This window comes from Oryzias melastigma, linkage group LG7, assembly GCF_002922805.2.
Source record: "Oryzias melastigma strain HK-1 linkage group LG7, ASM292280v2, whole genome shotgun sequence".
Classification (NCBI taxonomy): Eukaryota; Metazoa; Chordata; class Actinopteri; order Beloniformes; family Adrianichthyidae; genus Oryzias; species Oryzias melastigma.
The window spans coordinates 9,484,126-9,505,190 of record NC_050518.1 but is presented as its reverse complement, the minus strand read 5'-3'; the positions used below and the strand labels follow the sequence as shown (position 1 = coordinate 9,505,190).

Below are 21,065 nucleotides of genomic sequence, written 5' to 3'. Positions count from 1 at the left end.
AAAAAAAAGCAAGAAGAAAATCCGTCAGCTGTAATCAAACCGGTATTCCACCAAAAATGGAAGACATTCTAAAAACATGCCTAAACAACAATGAAGGTGCCGAGTCCCTTCCTTGTTTTCAGTAAATTATTAGGTTCATTGCCTGGAGGATTGTTTCCCACAGTAAAACTCCCCCACACTTGCATGCACACACACAAACATCTGAGCACACACAATTCTGCAAACACTCTTGTTCGTTCATACCTGTAGATTCTTTGAGTGACATGCTGAGTTCACCTGTTGGGGGTAAATGAAACTGTATGGTTCAGTAGTTCTTTTTTTAGAAAAAGCTTTAGTTTGACGTTGATTGAAATTTACACTTTGCAACACACATGTTGGTCAGCAATATTCACACTAAAGCCAACCCTTCAGAGTCAAAGAGGGGTGTGATGGGTTTTGTTATGCGCATAGGAATCCGTCCTGCTTTCCCCCGTTGACTCCCACTGTGTTATTCTCTGAAGCTGTTTTGACATTAGTCACACACACTTTTCTTTCTGCCCCCTGCCTTCATCCTCCCTTCCTGTTCTCCCTATTACACCATCTCTTAATCTCATCCTTTCAAGTATGTACCAATTCTCTCACAAGTGAACAGATTCTCATTAGGAGACACAGGGTGAACCGGCTGCAGAAATCTCTTGAGCTATGTTGGATTTCCTCCGACTGTTGGGTGCTTTCTTTGTGTTTTTTTTTAAAGTCTGCCTTCACTGGACGATGTTTGAAGCCTAGAGCTACAATGCTGTAAGTGGACTAAATCTTGAGCGTCCCCACCAAGGAGAAGGGAATCTGTCAATTAACTTTAAGAGGAGCTCTTCAGGCTCTTGTGGTGGGATGGGGGCCCACACTGAAGGAGTTAAAAGAGGCCCTACGAGCAAAAGTTCAAAGAGTTACAATCATCCCCAGTTCCTGCAGTGCAGACCCAAAAAACATCCAAAAGCACATGTTAGTGTTAAACTTTAGGATTATAACTCCAGTACATCCTTCATTCTAACTTTAAAAGACTGTTGGAATATCACCAAAGTGATTTTTTTTAAAGAATTAATACTGAGATTTATATTATTCCTCCAAAGTTCTGACACAAAGAAATCTGTACATTGTAACTTAGACATTGTGGTCACCAACATCACTGTAAAGTCACTAACATTTACCAGGCTGCAAAGATGACATTGGCCATCTGGTTTTTAATATCGAGGCTGTTCAGAGTGGTTTGGGTTCAAACCAAATTATTTCTGTGTATTTTGGACATGATTGAACCTTTTTATAAATATTATTGTGATACAGTTTAAGTTTTAGTTCTTTATTTACATATATGTTAAATTAAATATATAATAAATAAGACAAAGAATGATCAGATTAAAGTAACTCTCCAATCAGGAGTGAGCATGTTAGAAGACCACACCCCTTCCACTGGAAACAGACTCAGGAGAATCTGTCAATCAAAAACTTCACTTGAAAAATGAACTTCGGCTGTTCTCACTTTTACTAAAGTGCATTCTGTTATTTTCATTTAATATTTTTTTTTCACACATGTTTAAAATGCTTGAGTAAATGCTACTAAAGACATTCAATATTTTACATTCCTTTCATAGGCAGGGGATCATACAACAGTCTTGAGTATCAAACTAAGGATATTGATCCTCGTGGGATTCTGTAGCTGACTTGTTGTAAGCCTGTTTTACAACAATTACTCAATGTGGTTGCATGCAACCGCTTGATGCAATTTGAGTAAATCTACAGAATTATTTTTTTGAGTGTTCGAATGTTCAACGTGATACCACCTACTTTTATTGAGGAATCTGATCAGTTAGTTTATAACTTGAATATTGTACGACAACAAAAATATTGTGAAAAAAAAAAATGGGACTAGCAAGAACATGTTAAAAAATGTAGCAGAGCAAGAACGGTAATTTTGACAAATATAATTTGAAACACGAGGGAGGAGGGGTCACTCAGTCCAGTTCTTTTATACTGTCGATGCTTAAAACTCACAAAAACGTCACTGTAGTTGAAATAAGCAATTTACTGGTAATAACAAGCATCCCTGCAGTAAAATTCAAATGCTAAGCCTAGCCATTGTGCATTTTTCAAACCTGTAGATATACGTTCGTGATCCCAAACCAGTTTTGTGCAGCACAGCCCACTCTCTTTGTAAAGAGAAAAAAAGGAACTGCAAACAAACACTCGGAAAGTTCACGTTACATCGCTGGGAAGTCTTTGACAAAAGCAAATCCATGTCCCTTAAATTTTAAAAGTATTTGCCAAGGAATGTGCTGAGGTTGTTTAAACTAGACGCAGTATTTAAAGGGGATCTTTTCAGCAAACACACCGCTGACAGAAACTTGTCAGGCCACGGTTGCATGTGTGGGCAAGTATTCTGGCTGGGAACAGGAAGAGTGTAGTGTGTTGCGGTGTGAAGGTTTGAAGCTGACAGTCAGACGAATGCCAGGTTGATGAAATAACCGTTGACATAAAAAAGTTAAATATGTGTATAATTCATTACTTGTTTATGCTGAACATGCTTTCCAAGCGGCTCATCTGAAAGTCTGTGTGTGTTCCTGGTCTGATAAGGAGGATGAGCTTTCCCAGGTTTCCCTCCTCTTTCATCAGTGGGGGAGTGACAGGTTCCCAGGGTCATATAGTGACCCTGCCTGTATACTGTCATTACACGGTTACATCACCGCTTAATTATACTGCAGCACCTCACACACATGGGGGCTGTAAACAAGCTTTGTGGTCCTGGGCACACGTGAAAGAAGAGCAGCCGTGAGGTAAGAAGCTCTCTTTGATGAGCAGCAGCATATAAACACGGAGGGAGATGGAGGGCAAGTCTGGACGTGAGTCAGAGCTGCCCCGGCGCAAAGAACGCAGTCCAGCTCGCCTTTCCAGAAACTTCAACCCGACTCGACATAAACAAAAGCGAAAGGCTCCCACTGATTGGAAATGGATTGCAAATGTGTGTGCACAGAAACGGTTTCTGTTTCTTCTTCATTAGTAACACTAGGCAACAGCAGGGGCAGCAGTTCCACACACCTGCACTTCAGCATGCCAAGATGCCCATCAAACCCCAAAGAGACACACACCCCAGCTCTGTGGGCCCACCTGGGTCTGCATGGCATGACTGAGCAGCAGAATCCTGTCTTTGTGCTCTCCCCCATTAAAGAGCATGTTAATTATTTCTTTCTCTGTCACTGTGGGCGGGGTGTGTTCTCCAGCCAGTCTCTTTCTGTCTTTCGAACTCTTATTTCTTTCTCTTGTCCCGACTGAAAAGACAGTGTTAATTATATCCACCCTGGCACTTAATTTACTTATTGAACCGACCCAGAAGACAGACAAATCCATTCACAGGGGTCCAGCCAGCATAAAGTGTTTTCACACCACCGGGTGCTGTGAGGGGGCAGCGCTCACGGGGGGGATGGATACATGATACCCTCTCTACTCCTCTGCAAGCCTCCAGTTGCCAATAAACACTTTTACAATAGAAACACTGGAGTCATTTACACCACTGCTTTATTAAATCTTGATTGAAGACTTTGTGTCACTGGTGTTTGGGTGTGAGCCAGCACTTTTTTTGTGCAGACAGTTGGTGACTGTTGAAAGTTATCTGTGATAAACCAAGTATGCAGGGTTTTAGATACCTGTAGTTTCCTATTCCATCTCAGCATAAAGGCGATATTGTCCAATGTTTTATGGGATAATTAAATTGAAATTATATAATCGCAGTAGGAGGGGCAGAGTGTGATACTCTCGTTAACCCATAACATGTTTTAAAACAGTTCATACTTGTGGCTTCGTCAGTGTGCTCTGTTGTTGTACACATACTCTGATGCCTTGACGATGTATCTTAAGGCAAACCGTTGACATTCAGATTGATTGACATCCTCTCTAACTCCTGTGCCAAACCACTTAAATAGTTTGACAGCTGTTTTTTCATGTCATTAAAAGCCAGAATTTATTGCGAAATGTTTATTCATTTTGCAGCTAAGCCAACAGGTCTGGTTAATGACAACATGTTGGTTCACGTTGGTTTAATGCACAGATGGGAAATTTTGCTGATGAAGACGGTGTCCAGAGAAATTCACTTCATATGCAAAGAAAAACTTATGGCAAACAAAATTATTAAAAATAATGAGTATGTTCTAATGAACCAAATAAAGAAAGGTTTGTGATTAATATTCAAAGCTAAAATTATTAGCAAAAGACTTTATCGTTTTTTTAATTCTAGCCAAGAACAACAGTTTTGTCATCTTTGTTTCCAGTGGTCCTTTTTTCGTAATTATGCTATTTTTAGTAAAAATAAATAAATAAATAAATAAACTGTGTCGTTTTCTTGAATAGTTTCTGCAGAGCGGCATTAGAAATTTGCCTTTGTGTTGTGGATGGGGCTATTGAGTAAGCCCACCCCCACTTCCCATCACCTTCTTGTTTACTCCTGCTAGCTGACAGCCCCTCACACTAGCAACAAAAACGGTGAGCAGGGAGCTCGTGACCCAGCATTTGTAGTTTCTATGTAACAGCAGGCCTTTGCCAATCCTGATTCATACCGATTTGAATAAAGAAATACTAATAAACACGGTTTAAATCTAAATTGTCTATATATATGCCCTCCATCATGAGAAGAACATGTTCAAAACGCTATTTTCATTGGAGTGGGTTTGTAAATTCCAGCCAGGAATAACAGTTTTTGTCATTGAAGAAAAAAAAACTTTTATTAAACAAACGTTTAAAGTTTCTTCTCCACTGCAACACAAGCAGGCTTCAGTGCAGACTGCAGAGAGAGTGAGTGGAGTCAGTGGGCTGTGTCTGGAGCTCGGATTAGGAGTGTGAACATGTCTTTGATGTGTCGCTTTCGGGGGATTTGATGAACTGGTGCTTATCCTGAACGCGAGCCCAGAACCCATTCTGTGCGCGTATTTTGCAGCTGCTCGCGATCAGTGAAAATGGGCCGAATGAAGAGGAATTTGGGGTGTTGCCCTTCTATCAGTGCCTCCCTCTCTTGATCGCCTCCCTTCGGATGGATGGAGGCGCGCGTGTGTAGAAAGAGAGAGAGAGAGAGCGCGTCTGAGTGGAAGCACTGCGGGACTGGGTCAGTCAGTCAGTCAGTCAGTGACTGAAAGGCACAGCACGGATTCAGCCTTTTAGTCGCTCCAGAGACACATACGGGATATGCCGAACGGGAACAAAGCTGCGTAAAAGGCTGTGCGGTTGTCAAAATGAGCGGTCGAGTCCTGAACGGCAAAATGCTGCAGCTGCCGGCTCCGCAGCGCTCGGGGAGGACGCTGCACTTTCTGTCAAGGTAAACGGATGAGTGTTACCCACCCAGGATGCCGGATGTGAGGATAATTAACACATTGGTGCCATTGCTTTCTTTGAATGGGGACGGCGCACGGGGGTTTGCACCGCATGGGTTGGTGCAGCGTAGTAGCCTTTCCTTTCGTGCGTAAAAGCGAGCTGCATGTCTCATTCATAAAACTCCTACGGGTGCATGCCGGTTTCAGAGCTGTTGCTGGATTTCAATAACTAATTTTGATCATATGGGTTTTCTTTTAATATATTTTGTTTTTAGAAAATCCATGCAGACATTTTTTTATTGTCTCTGTCAGAAATGGTTGTGCGGGTGGAGGAAATAGAAACCGTCAAACCGGTATATGAAAATGCTGGAGAGTCTGTTTCTGGCTATCTGCTGGTAACAATAACTGCCCATTGTTTGAGAGAGATGACAACTGGTTGCTCGTGTTCGGCGACTCACTCACTCCTTCATCCATCCATCCAGCAGCAGGTATTTGAGTGGGTGGTGGAAGTGGGCGTGTGTGGTATTGATCCACTGCAGGACCGAACCGCATTCTTCCGAACGACTGACCTACATTCCCAGCCTCCTCTCCATATATCTGCTGTGATTGGGTGGAAAATAGAAAGCGTCTTTTAAATCTTCTTGATGCCCACGCGTATACTCAACACTCTGGTGTGTGTGGGCTTATGTAGGACAGTTGGTGTGAGGGGTATGATGTGACTGACTAAATGTATTACAGGGGCAGATGGGGATTCTCTCTATTGATTGTCTGCGTGTTAATAGTTTTTGGGGTCGACTTTAGTGTTTTGGTCCACTGACCTCTGCAGCTCCCATTGACCCCTTATGTAAACCCATTAAAAGCAAAGTGGCTCAATACTAGAGTTTGAGTTGAATGCACACACACAACTGACATAAATGCATTCATCAATTTCTCATTATTTGTTTTTTCTTCGGCTGATTTAAGCTTTTTTTTAGGCTTTTCTTTTATGTTTTTTGTCCTTTTAATGAAAATTGTGTTTTTAACATTCCTGTAGCATTTTTCACATGATGGAAGACATAAATAAAATATATTTCTCTATTGAAATCATTGTTAATCCGGATGAAAAAATGTCATTTGAAAAGGCTGTAGCCAAGACGTAGGTGCTACAGTCAGCAGGCAACAAGCTATTCCACTCAAATCTAATGCATCCACTTCCAGACAAATAGATCCATGGATGTCTTCATTTTCCTGATCCAAGGCTGGCTCAAAACTGTACATCTGGATAGCTCTAATATTGCAATTTTAGGTTGGGGTTGAGCTACGAGAGAGTGTGTAAACAGATGGATGATGGGAAATTGGGGCAGGCTTACTCCATGCCAACAGTTCCGCCCTCAATTCAGAAGTGAATTTCAAAAATAATGTCTTAGAAAATGACATTTTTTTTAAATATATTTTGGCTAAAAACAACATATTTAGAAGATCACTGGGAACGTTTTTATAATAGATCAAAAATAGGATTGGAGTGGGACTAAGCTTGTAATCAAGGTGAGGCCAGAGTTGATGATAGATTTTCTACTTATGAGCAATAGTATGTCGATATGCAAGCATGCATGCCTGGATGTGCATGGAGACAATTAGAGCTCAAACATGCATCAATAACTAATGACACCAAGCCAACGCAAAGATCTGTTCCCACATACACATAATGCTCCAGCATTAGCGTGTCTGTTTATGTGTGTCAGCTTGTGGTTTCATGAAAAAGAAGATTCAAACAGCTTGCTCAGCGTGACCCATCTCAATCCAGAGCCACCCCCCTAGTTTGCAACTTCGTCCAAGACAAGCAAGAGATTTGCAAATGAGTGACATCACTCATTAATGCGCATTAGGCATTTAATCCTCCTGGTTTTGGTTTAATCAAACAAAATGGATTATCAGATTGATGTTTCATCACCGGTTATGGTTAATCTGCTAGTTAAACTGTAGCTTTGATTGGTGGAGGACCATCTATGCTTTGAAATGCTGAGTATGGATGAATAAATGTGGTTTTAGTAGATACCAAGAGATTCTCCTGTTTTTTAGGGAATGTTATAAAGCAGAAAATTCTGTTGGCAAACCCTTAAAAACTTTTATCAGTTAAAAATTCTCATTTTTTGCTTCCTGGTTCCTCACATATCAGCAACACTGGTACAGCTTTATTTTCTACAAGGGACTGCTGTCTTTAAAATTCAAGTCACCATGATTTAATACATTTCTTTATATGCTCATGTATAAACAGCCTTTACATACTCTCTAACAGGCAAATGCTGTCTACACAAGCTCACACACTCTGTCGTTTGACATTTATTAACAAAAAGTCTCATTATGGAGCAAAGACTCAAGGTTTGCTTGAACCATGGGGGATAACAAATAAAGGCAAAGTCATTTGACATGACAGCAGAATTGATGTTTTGTGATGAGGTGAATACGTTTACTTTTCCTGCCTCTAAGGTCATTAGAGGGACCTGAGAGTGAAATAACAGATGCTTGTAACCTACTACTTGTGAGACATAAACTTTTTTTTTATTATTAGGCGCACAGGATTCAGTGTTCACAAACAGAGCTCGTATTTTCACAAAGTGGTCCCTCGTGTCATTTGTGTGTTACCCCGCACATCAAAGCCAGAGGAAATGAGGAACCATGGTCTGACAGCAGTGCTCTTCAGGAGGCAGCAGGGAAGGATAGAAAAAGCTGTAAAACCAACATATTTTAAAGGCTATAGTCCAATAACTTCTGGATGTCTTTGTTATTGCAGAGAACAGTTGATTTTTTTAAGGGATATATAACCAGTTGTGAGACGATTTCTCATTAGTGTTAAAGAGAGAAACTAAACGCTGTGGAGTATTTTTTATATATATAATGGAATTTCTGCACTTGTGCACCGGCATGCTTATGCGCCACTCCATATGTTGGGAAGTTAAGGAGTGGAAGCCCAGAATATACTTGCAGGAATGTGAAATGAGTATTTACAGTTGCCCGATGCCAAGGAATGTGTCCCAAACTTCAAACTGTAAGAATTTCAAGAGGCCCAACCAGAGTTGGTGTGGCGGCAGGTGATGGTAGCTACCACATGCAGTCATACCAAACCACTCCTTCCATTCTTGGGATTGTTTTTCTAATCAGCTGTTTTGATTTGATCTCAAATGTGTGCATTATGGTGAGGATGCTTTTGTGTCAATTCCTTTAGAAGCATGAAAGTTTAAGGCTTTAATCTAGATCTGCTTTGTCTCAGTAGAAGCTGAAGACTATCTCTGTTCCAGTTATTGGGTCTTTTAAGGGGTTTTCTGCTCTAAATGTGTTTGGACAAATTTGTCAAGTGTTTACTACACTTATAGTCTATGTCCCAGATTTACTTTTAATAAAAGCTCTCCACCAAAACCGAGGATACTAGAACTAGAGGCCACCAACAGCTCACATGGTGGAATTTAGCCTTCAGCACTTTAGAAAAAAAGTTTATTTGTTTACAGAGAGGGGACCTCTCCCCATTATTTTTTTTACAGGTTAGTACCCCTTTAATGTACTGTTCTTAATGACCTGAGCTGAGGCTCATATCTCCAAAACAGCTTTTTGTATTACATGTCAGAGTTGTACACAAAATGCATCTGAGGAAACATCTGTATATTTTACCAGCTTTTGTATGGCTCACTATGTCACCAACAGTGTTTTTCTTCATGCTGGGAAGGCGAAATGGTTATTTTTACAAAACACTAAGCTAAGGAATCCTTACTTCCTGTTGACTTTGAATGTGTTAAAAACAGGAATTGCTGGTTTTGGGTTTTTTTTTTTGGAAGCGGTTAACTAAAATGGAGAACTTAAACTCTACAAAAAAGTCTCAGTGTATCAGATTTTTGGTATCAGTCAGTCTTTTGTAAATACACAATCCCCTGGATAATAACCTATTTGTAGATGGTGGAGACTTGAATTGTGTGTAACTGTGGTAAAAGGATTCGGGTGAGCATTGACTCATTCTGATTTGTTGCTTCTCCTATGTTCATGTGAGTTTTTCGAGTCAGACAGGCATTTTCCGATCATTCAAACGCCACATGAACACAGCATTTTTTTGTAAGTTTGCATTGGAACATCAGCCCGTCAGTGCACTTGGCTCTAAAATGATAGCAAAAGCCACAAATTTTGAAATAAAAACTAAAAAATGTTCTGTTTTAAAGTAATTTTAAATCAATTAAGGCCTGTTTTCATCCAGATTCCATGTTGTTTTTTTTCTCTGATGATGTGAATGACGAAAACACTCCACATATCTACTTCTGGTCTAGCCTTTCTGTCAATTTGTAAAGCTCTTTGTGGCCCACAAGTCTAAAAGTTTACCCACCCCTGCTCTAAGGTGAATTCCAAATACTTTTGGACTGGATTTCCTCTTTAGAACCATCTTTTTCACAGCTGCTTCAAGTTAGAAGCAATCCGGAAGAGACTTAGTTCATGACGTTTTACCCTTCCCGTCTTTTTGTACCTCCCTAACCTTCTTTTTCCTTCTCTCACTGGTCTTCCCCCTTTCAAACCAAAACATCCCCCTGTGCGCTGTTAACTCAAACAGCCGTTAAGTCAGCTGACATCTCTGGAGAGAGAGAGGAAATTCTACCCCAGGATCTCGCCCCTGTCCTGGGCCTCCGTGTGCTGGGGTTCCCCTAGTGAGCTCCTCCTTGGGTCTTTGCAGTTGTGTTGAGAAGCTCTCTGCACTGAACCCAACTCTGCACTACTTAGAAGGGTGATTTAAAAAGGTCGTGCCAGCTATTCTCTGGAGGGCTGTCCTTCTGTTTTTGTAACAAAGAGACCAATGTTGGACTTGAGAGGTTATTAGGATCTTCTAAAGCTTTGTGGTGACTTTCTAATGAAGTCTATCTCCTAATTAGCAGTGCTCCTTACAGTAGGACGTCTGATGAAGCAATTTGACTTTATCCATGTCTTCCTGCTCACCTCTTAAAATCAAACCAGCTAAAAACAGGAATCCAAGACTTGCTTGTTTAGAATTTTGTTTCATCTTGGGGTTTTTACCCTTCAACTCTAACCTCAATTGAGATGAGGTTAGAGGTTTTCTGCTTTGATGCAAGCAGAAAACCAAAAGAAAAAGGATTTTCAAGAATGTCTTTCTCCTGGCTTCTTGGATTTTCCTTTTTGGGGTTTCCAGTCTGAGAAGATCAAGATGACCCACTGGATGTCATCATGATCAGCTTTAAAAAAATCTTTTTCAAGAGTGTCTGCCTCCCGCAGTCCTTATTTAGAGCTTGTGGCTTTCTGATGTTTTGAATGTCCTGGTAAACATCAAACACTGTGAAGTTTGGCTGTGTGGAGCCGACTGTGGACCGTTTACTCTGCAGAGGTGACTAAGAAAGGAAATGGAAAGACATATTTACCCTTTTTGAAGATTTTTGCCATTCATATTTGTTATTTTTAGCAAGTCTACCAAAATTCAACTTCTCCTCAAAAATAAAAAGGGGGAAAATTCCTAAATAGGAAATCCAAACCCAGTTTTCCACAAAGATCCAACAGATTTACAGAATGTGTTCCCATTTTGCTGGAAAATCAGACAAATGTGAGCTCCACTCAGATGCCTGCAGGTTTTTTCTCCTCAGCCTGGAAGGCCATTAGTGTCAGCTTTATGTCTGTCAGTCGTCTGAGAGAGGTTCCCCTTTACACTGGCCATTTAAGGATGCAGCCTCGCTTATTTTTCCACACACTATCCCACACATGCAGAGCATCTCTATGTGAGCCTCTGGCCTGGCCTAATCCTGGTGGCAGATGGAATTAGCAGTAATTTTGAGCTCATTAACTCCAGCCTTGTCTGTAATCCCCTCTAATGCTCAAACAGTGTCGCCTGTGTGTCCAAAAACTGTCCAAGCCGCTATTACATTGTTCCATTCCGCATCGTGGAAATGGGACAAAGAGAAAATAGTAAAGAGGAAATGAGTTTTTTGTGGCTAAACAAAGAGACAAAAATGTAGATTTGAATGAATGTTGTCAGTCATTTTCAGTAAGTGTTAGGACTGAAGACAAATTAAAAGCTGCAGATTTATTCCTAATGACTTTTCATGAGGAAAACTGGTGCATAGTTTTAAAAGATATATAGAATATTGTCAGAACGGCAACACTTTTTATAAAATGATGCGAATCGGGGACAATACAATTCTTTAAATACAGTAGACACATTGCATACATGCCTGCAGTGGACATGTATCTACACCAGTCTGCATAAACTCTTTTTAAAAAGTCCTCCTTGAAAAGGAGAACACCCTTAAATGGTGCTGCAGTAACCTTTAATCCTCTACAGATTACAGAATTTTAAAACTCCTCTGATCTTCAGTGTTCCTTAGGTTCATTGGAAGTTTACACGGCTTTGACTGGGAAACAGAAGATTATTACAATTATAATCCAGCTGGGTGTTTGACAGATCTGCGTGTGGACGTGGTTGTATGTCTCTGTTCCTGGTGCTAAGCTGATGAAGTGGTTCAGTGGCCCATATTGTTTGCCATCTGTGAACATTAACAATATCAACACACATCCCCACCCCTTCTTTTGCTCGTCTCAGGTGGCTGCTCAGCCCAATAATAAGACAACTGCCATACACGGCCACAACAAGTAGATTTATTTACCAGTGTTTTCCAGCACATTCAGTTCTTCCATGACTGCATCCCAGCAGTCTTTGACAATAGGTGGGGCTGGTAATGCTGTTCTTTTGTTCAGATGTGTCATTTTCTTTCTTGAGTTTGCTGTGCATGCACACTTGTGTGTATTTGTGAAAGTGGTTAATCGTGTCTAGATCCTGTATTGCTTCTGAAAATAGACCTCTTCTGAGAACGTTTAAGCAGGTGGTTCTTGAAGATGGTTTCTGTTCAGTTTCCAACTTTTCTGATTGATTTTTTATATAAACTAAATTTTTAGGCATTTGTTGAACCATAGGAGATGCCATTGTCCGTGTGGCTTCATCTTGCCGGATGTGGCCACTACGTTTGTCCAATTTCTGAAGCCAAGTCTCCTGCTGAGATCCTCTGCTTCTGCAGTCTGTCATCGATCACAGCCTCACATGTAAAGTGCTAATGAAATGCAATGACTTTAGATACCTTATGGCGTTTGCCCTTTTAGGCATATGAAGCGACTGTCCACTACCAGTCTCTGCCCTTCTTTCTATTTCCCTAAAAAAAGAGCAATCGTGAGCTTGTCTGGTTTAATCATTCTGAATTCTGCCATGTGGCAGTGGATTTTAATAGAAATGGAAAGTTCCTGTCCAGTGTGGGACTGCTGAGACACTTTCCATGCATTCACAGTAGCTGAACAATCTGTCCAAATATCACTCTGGAAGGGTCGTGTTTAACCCTGTAAACAGGTGGACCAAATATAACCCAAGTTATATCTATAGACAATGCTACAATCAGCTTTCATGCCGTCTGATTAGTGTTTATTTGGATTATTGGCTCATAAATTAACACAGTGGTTTCCAGAAAGCCAATTCTAAGTCCAACAAACCACAGCGAAGATGCTCTGTCCCTGATGCAACGTGTCTACTGTCTAGATCAGTAGGCCTCAATGGACGACCGGAATCATGCTGGTTTTTAAGAAATCCTTCCTTATCTGCTACTGATAAAGCAGAATTCTACTGAAATCAAGTGTGTTTAGCCAATAACTATCTTCTATGGCAGGTTAGTTGGAAAACATGTTGGATAGACCTCGAGGTCTGGAGTTTGTCCGCCCTGGTGTAGATCCTCTCCATTTCACTTTGCTCTTTTTCATAGGTTCACACTGAAGAAGTAAAACAGAGAAAGGGAAAGTTAGAAATCCTCTAAAAGAAAAAAAAAATTAAAAAAAAGAAAAGAAAAACACGTGCACTGACATAAAGGAAATTAGCTCATCATAGCAACCACCAAAACCCTTTAATTACAGTATTATTTCACATTTACTCTTGGGAACATTTGGAAAATTATTTTTTCTGGGCGCACAGAAGAAATCATTTGTGCCCAAGGCTGGTGTTGATCTACAGAGAGATGTTGGACCCTGCCTAGTTTCTTAAAATAACATTTATTCTATTAATAAAACAATAACAGGAAACAGTTTTTATGTCTGTGACTGACAGTTTTTTCAACCCAAGCAGGATCATTTTCTCATCAGGGAACCATGTTTTGAACACGCGCCTGAACCAGCAATGTGGGGTTTTTTTCTTCCTTTTTTTGCTTACATATTCATAATGACAGGGTTTTAATTATTTACTTAAAATCACACACCTCTTTATTTTATCGTTTTACTCATACATACCCTCATACAAAAGCAGTGCAGTCAGTTGCATATTTACCTTTTGCCCCTTGTTTGATCTGACATTCGATCTGGTTTCTGCCTTGCAGTTCTTGTGGTTCCTGTTTTTAGTTGTTGACACCAAGCAGAGCGGGGATGCTGTTTGCTGCTGTTGAAATTATTAAACAGAGATAACGCTGACGTGTATTTACAGCAAAGCTGCAGGAATGTAGCTTTAAGGATGAGATCAACTCTCACAGAGGAACTGTTCAACCTGCTGGGATAATAAGTTCTAATAAACTTTACTGAGTGTTTGCTAATTTTTGTAAAATAGGAATATGGCTGAAAATGTCAACTAATGATCAGCTTTTATTGGAGAGATGTTCTTATGATTGTAATTGTGAAATTACCTACTAGAGTTAAAATTGTGTTTTTTCAAAGGCTGAAGTCAGTTGTAATTCTGTAATTATATGGCTGTCAGCACTAAAAAAAAACGTAATCTTGATTAATTTAAGCATTTGTTAGACGGGAATTGCTATCACTGCCAAAATCCTTTATTTACTTATATATTTATTTTTTTTTCAAATTTATTTTTTGCTGCAAAAAAGTGAAACTTCACTTGAAATATATATTTCATAATATATTTAGAAAAAAAATGACGAAAGGCATTTTTTTTTGCCTAAAAATTGTAAGAAAGTGTATGATTTTAGTTAATTTATATGGATGTTCAAAACAAACATGGCTTTAATATCAGTCAAGATTTTTTTTTTTTCTCAGCCTATTGTTAGCCTTGGCTGGCGTGATTAGATTAAATTATATTAGGTGTCTGGTCTAGTTTTAGACTTCTTAATCTGACACTTTTCATCAACAGAGCAGCATGATGAACAGTCACTTCTAATTCACTCTTTTGTTTTGTCTTCCCTTTTTTTTACAAGATCTGTACAGTCTAGATAGGGAGGACCTTCACTTTTGTCCCATGATAGCACTGCCATCAACCCCCCCAAGGCAATAATAATGTGTCCCATACATTCACCCGAGTGGAAGGCCTACCGCCGCCCCCCGCCCCCTCATAGCATCGTATATGACCTCATTAAAGGAGCGTTGCCCTCTTAAGTCGTTTACACTACATTACAACATCAGTCTCCTACCCTGTTGACCCTAATAGGAGGAAATCTAACCCCCACCCCCCTATGACTTCTTAATTCTGACCTGTGTTGTGCAAACAAGGATCCCAAATCCTGTAAATCTTGTTTTAAGGAGATTTCTTAACTGTAACATTACATTTATTATCATTTAAATACACAGTCTGCTGTTGTAAAAAAGAAACCTCCTAAAAATTATAGAAAAATTTACAGTGCACATAAAATAAGTACAAAGGATTTGTTTTTAGTGGGTGTTTAATCAAATCCCAACTCATAGTAAAATTAGTTGACAATAGAGTATGAATATTAGTTCCTGCTAGGGGAAATACAGGACATTTACTATACGTCTTCATTAGGAACAACCTCTCAAAGAAGCACCCACAAATGATTTATGTCAGACGTGATCTATAAAATCGTTTCTCCGAGGAAAAAGGAAATGGCTTAGCAGATTTGTGTGGAGCATGCACATTTCATAGTCCTGACACAGTGCTTCATGCAGAGGTGGGCTCACACATCACTGGGGGCTCCTCAATACCATTTTTTTATTTTTCTGAGGGGTTTGGGGGTGAGATTATGCCAATGGTGGTTTAAATTTCATTCTGCAGAGTTTTCAGTTCATGCCGAGTCAGAGTTGTGGGTTTCTGAATATTTCCTCTAGAAACAAACAGGAACCAAAAGAAGCAAATGAGCTGAAGGAGCTTTGGGAGGTACGCTGCAAAAACGGAATCTTTAGAAAGTACAAACAGACCTTGTTTTTAGAAAATGTGTCTTATTTTCTGTTTTTGCAAGAAAAATATTCTTATCAAGAAAGTTTTTCAATTGCAAAATAAACTTAGTTTGAGAAAACATTTTTTTCTTTAAAAAAAAAGAATTCTTACCCGAAAAGGCAGAATTTGTTGCTGTTTTTTGCCTGTTTTTGTAGTGTGTTGGGTTCGATTAGAAATCAAAGTTAAAGAAATTGAATATTTGATGCATTATTAATGATAGTTGGAAGTATATGAAGTAGATAGGTGTCTTGATGGCACATAATTCAGAGAGAATCTGTGCATCAACTTTCCTTGTATTTATTAGAAATTTAAACTTTGTAATATTCAACACTGCACAAAGTTGGGGGATTGTTCCCCAGCTATATTTTGTGGACTAAAACAATGTTTTCCTTTTATTTAAATGAATGTTTTTTTCAATGTGTCTGCTCTCTAATCTTTGCTGTTTTCAGTTTAACCATGTTCTCTGTTGTTTTGACTAAAAATGTGAATGTACTGCACGAGGTGATAAATTCTGTCGTCTTTTTCTCTGTTTAACTTCAGCTGGGATGAGAGCAGTTCCATCAGCAGTGGGCTGAGTGACGGTTCAGACAACCTGAGCTCCGAAGAATTCAACACAAGTCCAACTCTCAACTCCCTTCCTACCACTCCCATTGGCTCCCGCAGAAGCTCAACCATTGTGGTGAGTTACAGACACACACATGTGGAACACATATACCATATTGAAGCCTACATTATTTATGTTTACTATTTTGTTTTTTAAGTGACATATAAGACTATGAATGAACAAATAACCCACACTCACATTACACTTCTAGCAGTTTGTTGTGCTTGCTTACTGCTGAGAAAGTGTTCTAAAGCATACAGTTCTCAGACTTTAATGCTTTAGATGTTCTTCTTGCTTCCTGTTCGCTATAGTTAATATTTTTGGACAAATATGTTTTATATTGCATACTATTAACTGGGAGTGCTGTTAGGTTTTAATGAAAAACTTGACAATTCAGGTCAAGATTAATTATTTGAAATTGTCTTGACTCGCTCTATTGTCTCAGGTAATGACATTTGATCTTACCATAAACAAGAAATGCTGAGCATGTTTACAGATAAACACAGTGGTTTCAAAATGCTTGGATAGAAGGATTAGAGGACTTTGGTCTTTGTACCCTAAAAAATCATCTCTTGAGCATTTTTTAAGATCCATCTGTGCTGCATTGATCTAAATTGTATGAGTGTGCATGCAAAGTGCCTGTTGCCTAATTTAGGTCACACCTCTGCAGTGGGATGTATGGAACTAATGTGGTGGGTTTTTAAATGGAGAGACTGTGCTAGACACAGAAAGAGAAACGGTGTAACCATAGCAACCGAAGCACAGGGATGCTGAGAGAAGGGGTCTTTGTCTCTCCACATATATTGAAGTGGAGGTTCAGAGCTGAGCCATCTGTGCACACATGCACAAACACACACATTCACACAACACACACACAGCCATCTGCAGTCCTGCACCGCAGCTAGTGAGCCGGAAGAACCGTGTTACCTCCCACCACACCCATTTGCTGGAGTCATGGCAACCATTACACCCTGTGGCACAATTGCCATAGCAACCTAGCATCACACCAGCGTATCCCACATACTGTTGCACACATGGCTCCACGTTCTCACAAAAGCTTTTGTCTTGTCTCTGTTTCTGCATCGTTCTGTCTCATTTTTTTATTTTTTTATTTCTATTGTTTTTCATTTCTTCTAAAGCAGCTTGATGTTTCAATCTAAGTCCTCCCATCATGCCTATGGGCTTTATAAAATATCAGGAAGGGTTTAAGTTTGAATGATTAAAGAAAAAAGGTGCTAAGACAGCATTTGAATAAGATGGGCTAAGACATAAAGTGTTGTTTGTTTCTGAAATATTCTCTTTACTTATTTCTTTATAAAAGTGACATTAAAGTTACTCCATCTGCTTTTTATTTTAATGCCATCTGTGTGACTGTCCACATTCAATCAGTTAGATGACATACCCAAACATTTATTTCGCCCCTTTATAAAAAACTATTAAAACACGTGTGGAAATAAAGGTGTTTCATAAGGTTATTGAGGTCAATTGGCAGAAACTATGGTAGACATGGTTTTTTTAGAATAACACGTCAAACTTCATTTTTTTATTTATTAAATAAGAAATTGCATTTAAAACACAGAAATCTGATAGTCACAAAATAATTATTTTTTACATTTTTATTTGTTTTGTCTGCTTTCCCATACACAGGCTATACATAGTTCTATATGCAAAATAATAAAAAAAATACTTCTATATTTATATTTATAGATTTTCATATTAGAAAGTTGAAGTATTACCATCACACTGACATTTGCAGATTGTCAACGTCTTCTAATGTTGCTGTTTTAAATTTTATCCAGTTGTTTTCTAATTTTTGTCATGCAAATTCTTTTGTTTTCTTTGTAACTCGTATCAACAACAGTGTTGTTGAAAATCACAATTGCTATCAGTAAGCTGGAGCTGTTGCAACTAGCAGCAAAGGCGTTCCTAAGTCAGAGAAGAAAAATATTTATGTTAAGCAGAGATGGAGATTTGGACTTAAATGGCAAACAGTTATTTGAGCTTTAGGTTTTTGCTCATTTATTTGGTCTTTAGATTGGAGGACATTGCTTCCAGAAAAAATAGGTACTCTCCAATGTTATGTTTGATAGATATATAAGATAAACTTTCTTAAAATCTTGTCAAAACTACACTTATATCAACTAGAAACATCCAAGTCAATATTCTTCAGTTTTACAAGTTTTGCATAAATGTGTGCTTTCTTTCTGCAGATGCGCACGGATGCAGAGAAGAGATCATTGGTCGAGAGTGGTCTGTCCTGGGACTCTTATGATAACAAGTCTGGCTGCAAGAGTGAAACCAGCGGCTCCTATGACACAAGAAGTCTGAAGTCTGAATCTGGCAGTAAGTGGAAGAAAACCAGGCCACAAGGGGACAAGCTGGAAGGAGGGAAAGGTGAACTGAAGAGACCCCAGACAGTAGGTCTTGGGTTGAAGAAAGGAAGAAACCCACCTGTGGGAGTCACGTCACCGATCACCCACACATCTCAAACCGGGCTCAAAGTTGCAGGTTAGTATTACAAAACATCCAAGTTTACTATCGTTCTGCACTGGGGTTGGTTTGATACTCTAAAGCACGGGTCAAAGTCGAGGCCCGGGGGCCGGATCTGGCCCTCTGGGTAATTCTATACGGCCCTCCAGATCATTTAATTTTATTGTTATTAATGGCCCCATGTTATCTTGGGCTTATTTCTAACTTGTATAATTTTGACATAATATATTTTTATGGAGAGTAAAATATTTAAAGTTATTTAAGGTTTAAGTTGATTTATTCTGGAATAATATTCCTGACTTTTTATTATTCATAATTATGTTAAAAAGTTATGGTTTTAAAGTTTAAATTAGCATTCTGCTATCTTTTTAGGCTATTTTGGAGTTTAGCCAATATTTCAGCTACATACATCCATCCATCCATCCATCTTCTTGACCGCTTTGTCCCTTTCGGGGTCGCGGGGTGCCGGAGCCTATCCCGGCTACTGATGGGCGAAGGCGGGGTACACCCTGGACAGGTCGCCAGTCTGTCGCAGGGCTCAGCTACATACAGTACTAGATTTTTTTGGCTGATTTTAGATTTTTTTTTGTTTTTTAGGCTGTTTTGCACTTTATCTGTTATTTCATCTACATGTTAGCTGTTTTGGCTAATTTAAGCTTTTCTTTTTAAGGTTTTTTAGGCTGTTTTGGAGTTAGGATAATATTTACACGGTAGCTGTTTTGGCGACATTAGGCTTTTTTTCAGTTATTAGGAGACTTCGAAGTTTAGCTATTTTTCCAGCTACATGCTTGCTGTTTTGGCTAACCTATGTTTTTTTTTAGCTTATTAGGCTAATTTGGCATTTAGCTAATATTTTAACTGGGTATCAGCTTCAGCTTTTTTAGCTATTAGCTTCAGTGATTTCAGCTTTCAACTTCAACATTTTCAGCTATCAGCTTCAGCGTTTTCAGCTATTAGCTTCAGTGTTTTAAGCTATTAGCTTTAGCGTTTTTAGCTATTAGCTTCAGTGATTTCAGCTATCAACTTCAGCGTTTTCAGCTATCAGCTTCAGCGTTTTAAGCTGTTAGCTTTAGCGTTTTTAGCTATTAGCTTCAGTGATTTCAGCTATCAATTTCAGGATCATCAGCTATCAACACTAGCATCTTCAGCGGCCAAATTCAGCTTAGAGCATTCCAACTAGCATTATCGTAGGTAATGCTATATATCTAGTTCATAATTATGTTAAAAAATTATAGTTTTAAAGTTTTAAAAATTTAGTTTTAGAGTGTTCAATAAATGTTTATCCTGTTCGTCCCGCAACACAAGGTGTGTTTTGGATTTTGGCCCCTTGTGCGATTGAGTTTGACACCCCTGCTCTAAAGAGATGGACACACTTTACACGCACATTCCCTTTCTTCTGACTGTCTCCCACAGTTTCACACAAACTCTTTCTTTCTTAGTCAAGCACATTCATCCACAGCTGCAGCCCACACTCTGAGCCTTAGAAAGCAGCGCCATGTATCAAATGCCCATCGCCGCCCACACCCATCCTGCATGCCACACACAGGCAGCCCCATCTCTGTTTTATCTCCCCTGTGGCTTTACCTTTGTTTTCATCTGAAATCATTCATAGTGCTAAAATAGAGGCCCTAAAAGGCTGTACATTTAACTAATAATATACTAGCATGTGTGCAAAACTGTCAAAGGTTGTGCCAGCCTTGAAGAATGCCATCCGTCACAGTTCGCACTCGATCTTATACATACACTGCACAATGACGAGGGCTGTGCAGCTGCCTTTTAAGCACACCATCTGTGCGCTGTTTACACAAGCACGCACACACACACATACACATGTAGACAAAAAAATAACAAAATATAAGTGAAGTTGTGTGCGAGTCCAGATAGACAGGATCTGTTTAAACAGTGGCTGTTGTGTGGGACTGTCCCATGTTTGCATTGCCAGCTGTTAAAATGACAGATATGCCAACCAAGTGTGTGGAAGCCGCTTGTGATCTGTGTGCCAGGCTGTAATTGTTATTAATGGCAGCAGTGTGAATCCACCCTCGTGCCTACATAATCTACCACCTAGTCTGCGACCGCAATTTGATCAGAAATTGGAGTGGAGTGAAAACAGATTTTTTTCTCGTGCACCGCCGTTGGGAGACTCATGGATTTTGACACATGAGGCGCCAACACTTTTTCACTAGATTTATGGCTCTGCTTGAAATTGATGCAGCAACCTATGTGGACCCTCCGCATAGCCCACACCAGAGGGTGATGTGCATCACTCTATAATTGCAACCACCCATGGGGGTCGACCCCGACCACAAACCACAGCAAATGTTTCACTGGGAAGCACTGCATCTGTGTATTTCGCCTCATTCAGGTTTACCCCATTCAGTACAGATCATAAGGTCTTATTACAGCAGGCAAAGGAAGGTTTTATATTTAAGTTCCACTCCAGTCATCTTTTGATGTATTTTGAAATAGTTCCCAGTGGGTTTTTTTTATA

The 21,065-nt window shown here is 39.5% G+C and overlaps 1 protein-coding gene across 12 annotated transcripts in view; it reads left to right on the top strand.

Moving 5' to 3' along the window:
- The window catches only part of LOC112159176 (neuron navigator 1), an 86,881-nt gene that overhangs the window by 47,019 nt on the left and 18,797 nt on the right, over positions 1 to 21,065 (top strand). For all 12 annotated transcript variants that reach the window (XM_036212727.1, XM_036212736.1, XM_036212735.1 and 9 more), the window contains 2 exons: positions 16,021 to 16,159; positions 18,295 to 18,592. In XM_036212727.1, coding sequence (XP_036068620.1) covers positions 16,021 to 16,159; positions 18,295 to 18,592 — 437 coding nt within the window. The remainder of the gene's footprint in view (positions 1 to 16,020; positions 16,160 to 18,294; positions 18,593 to 21,065) is intronic.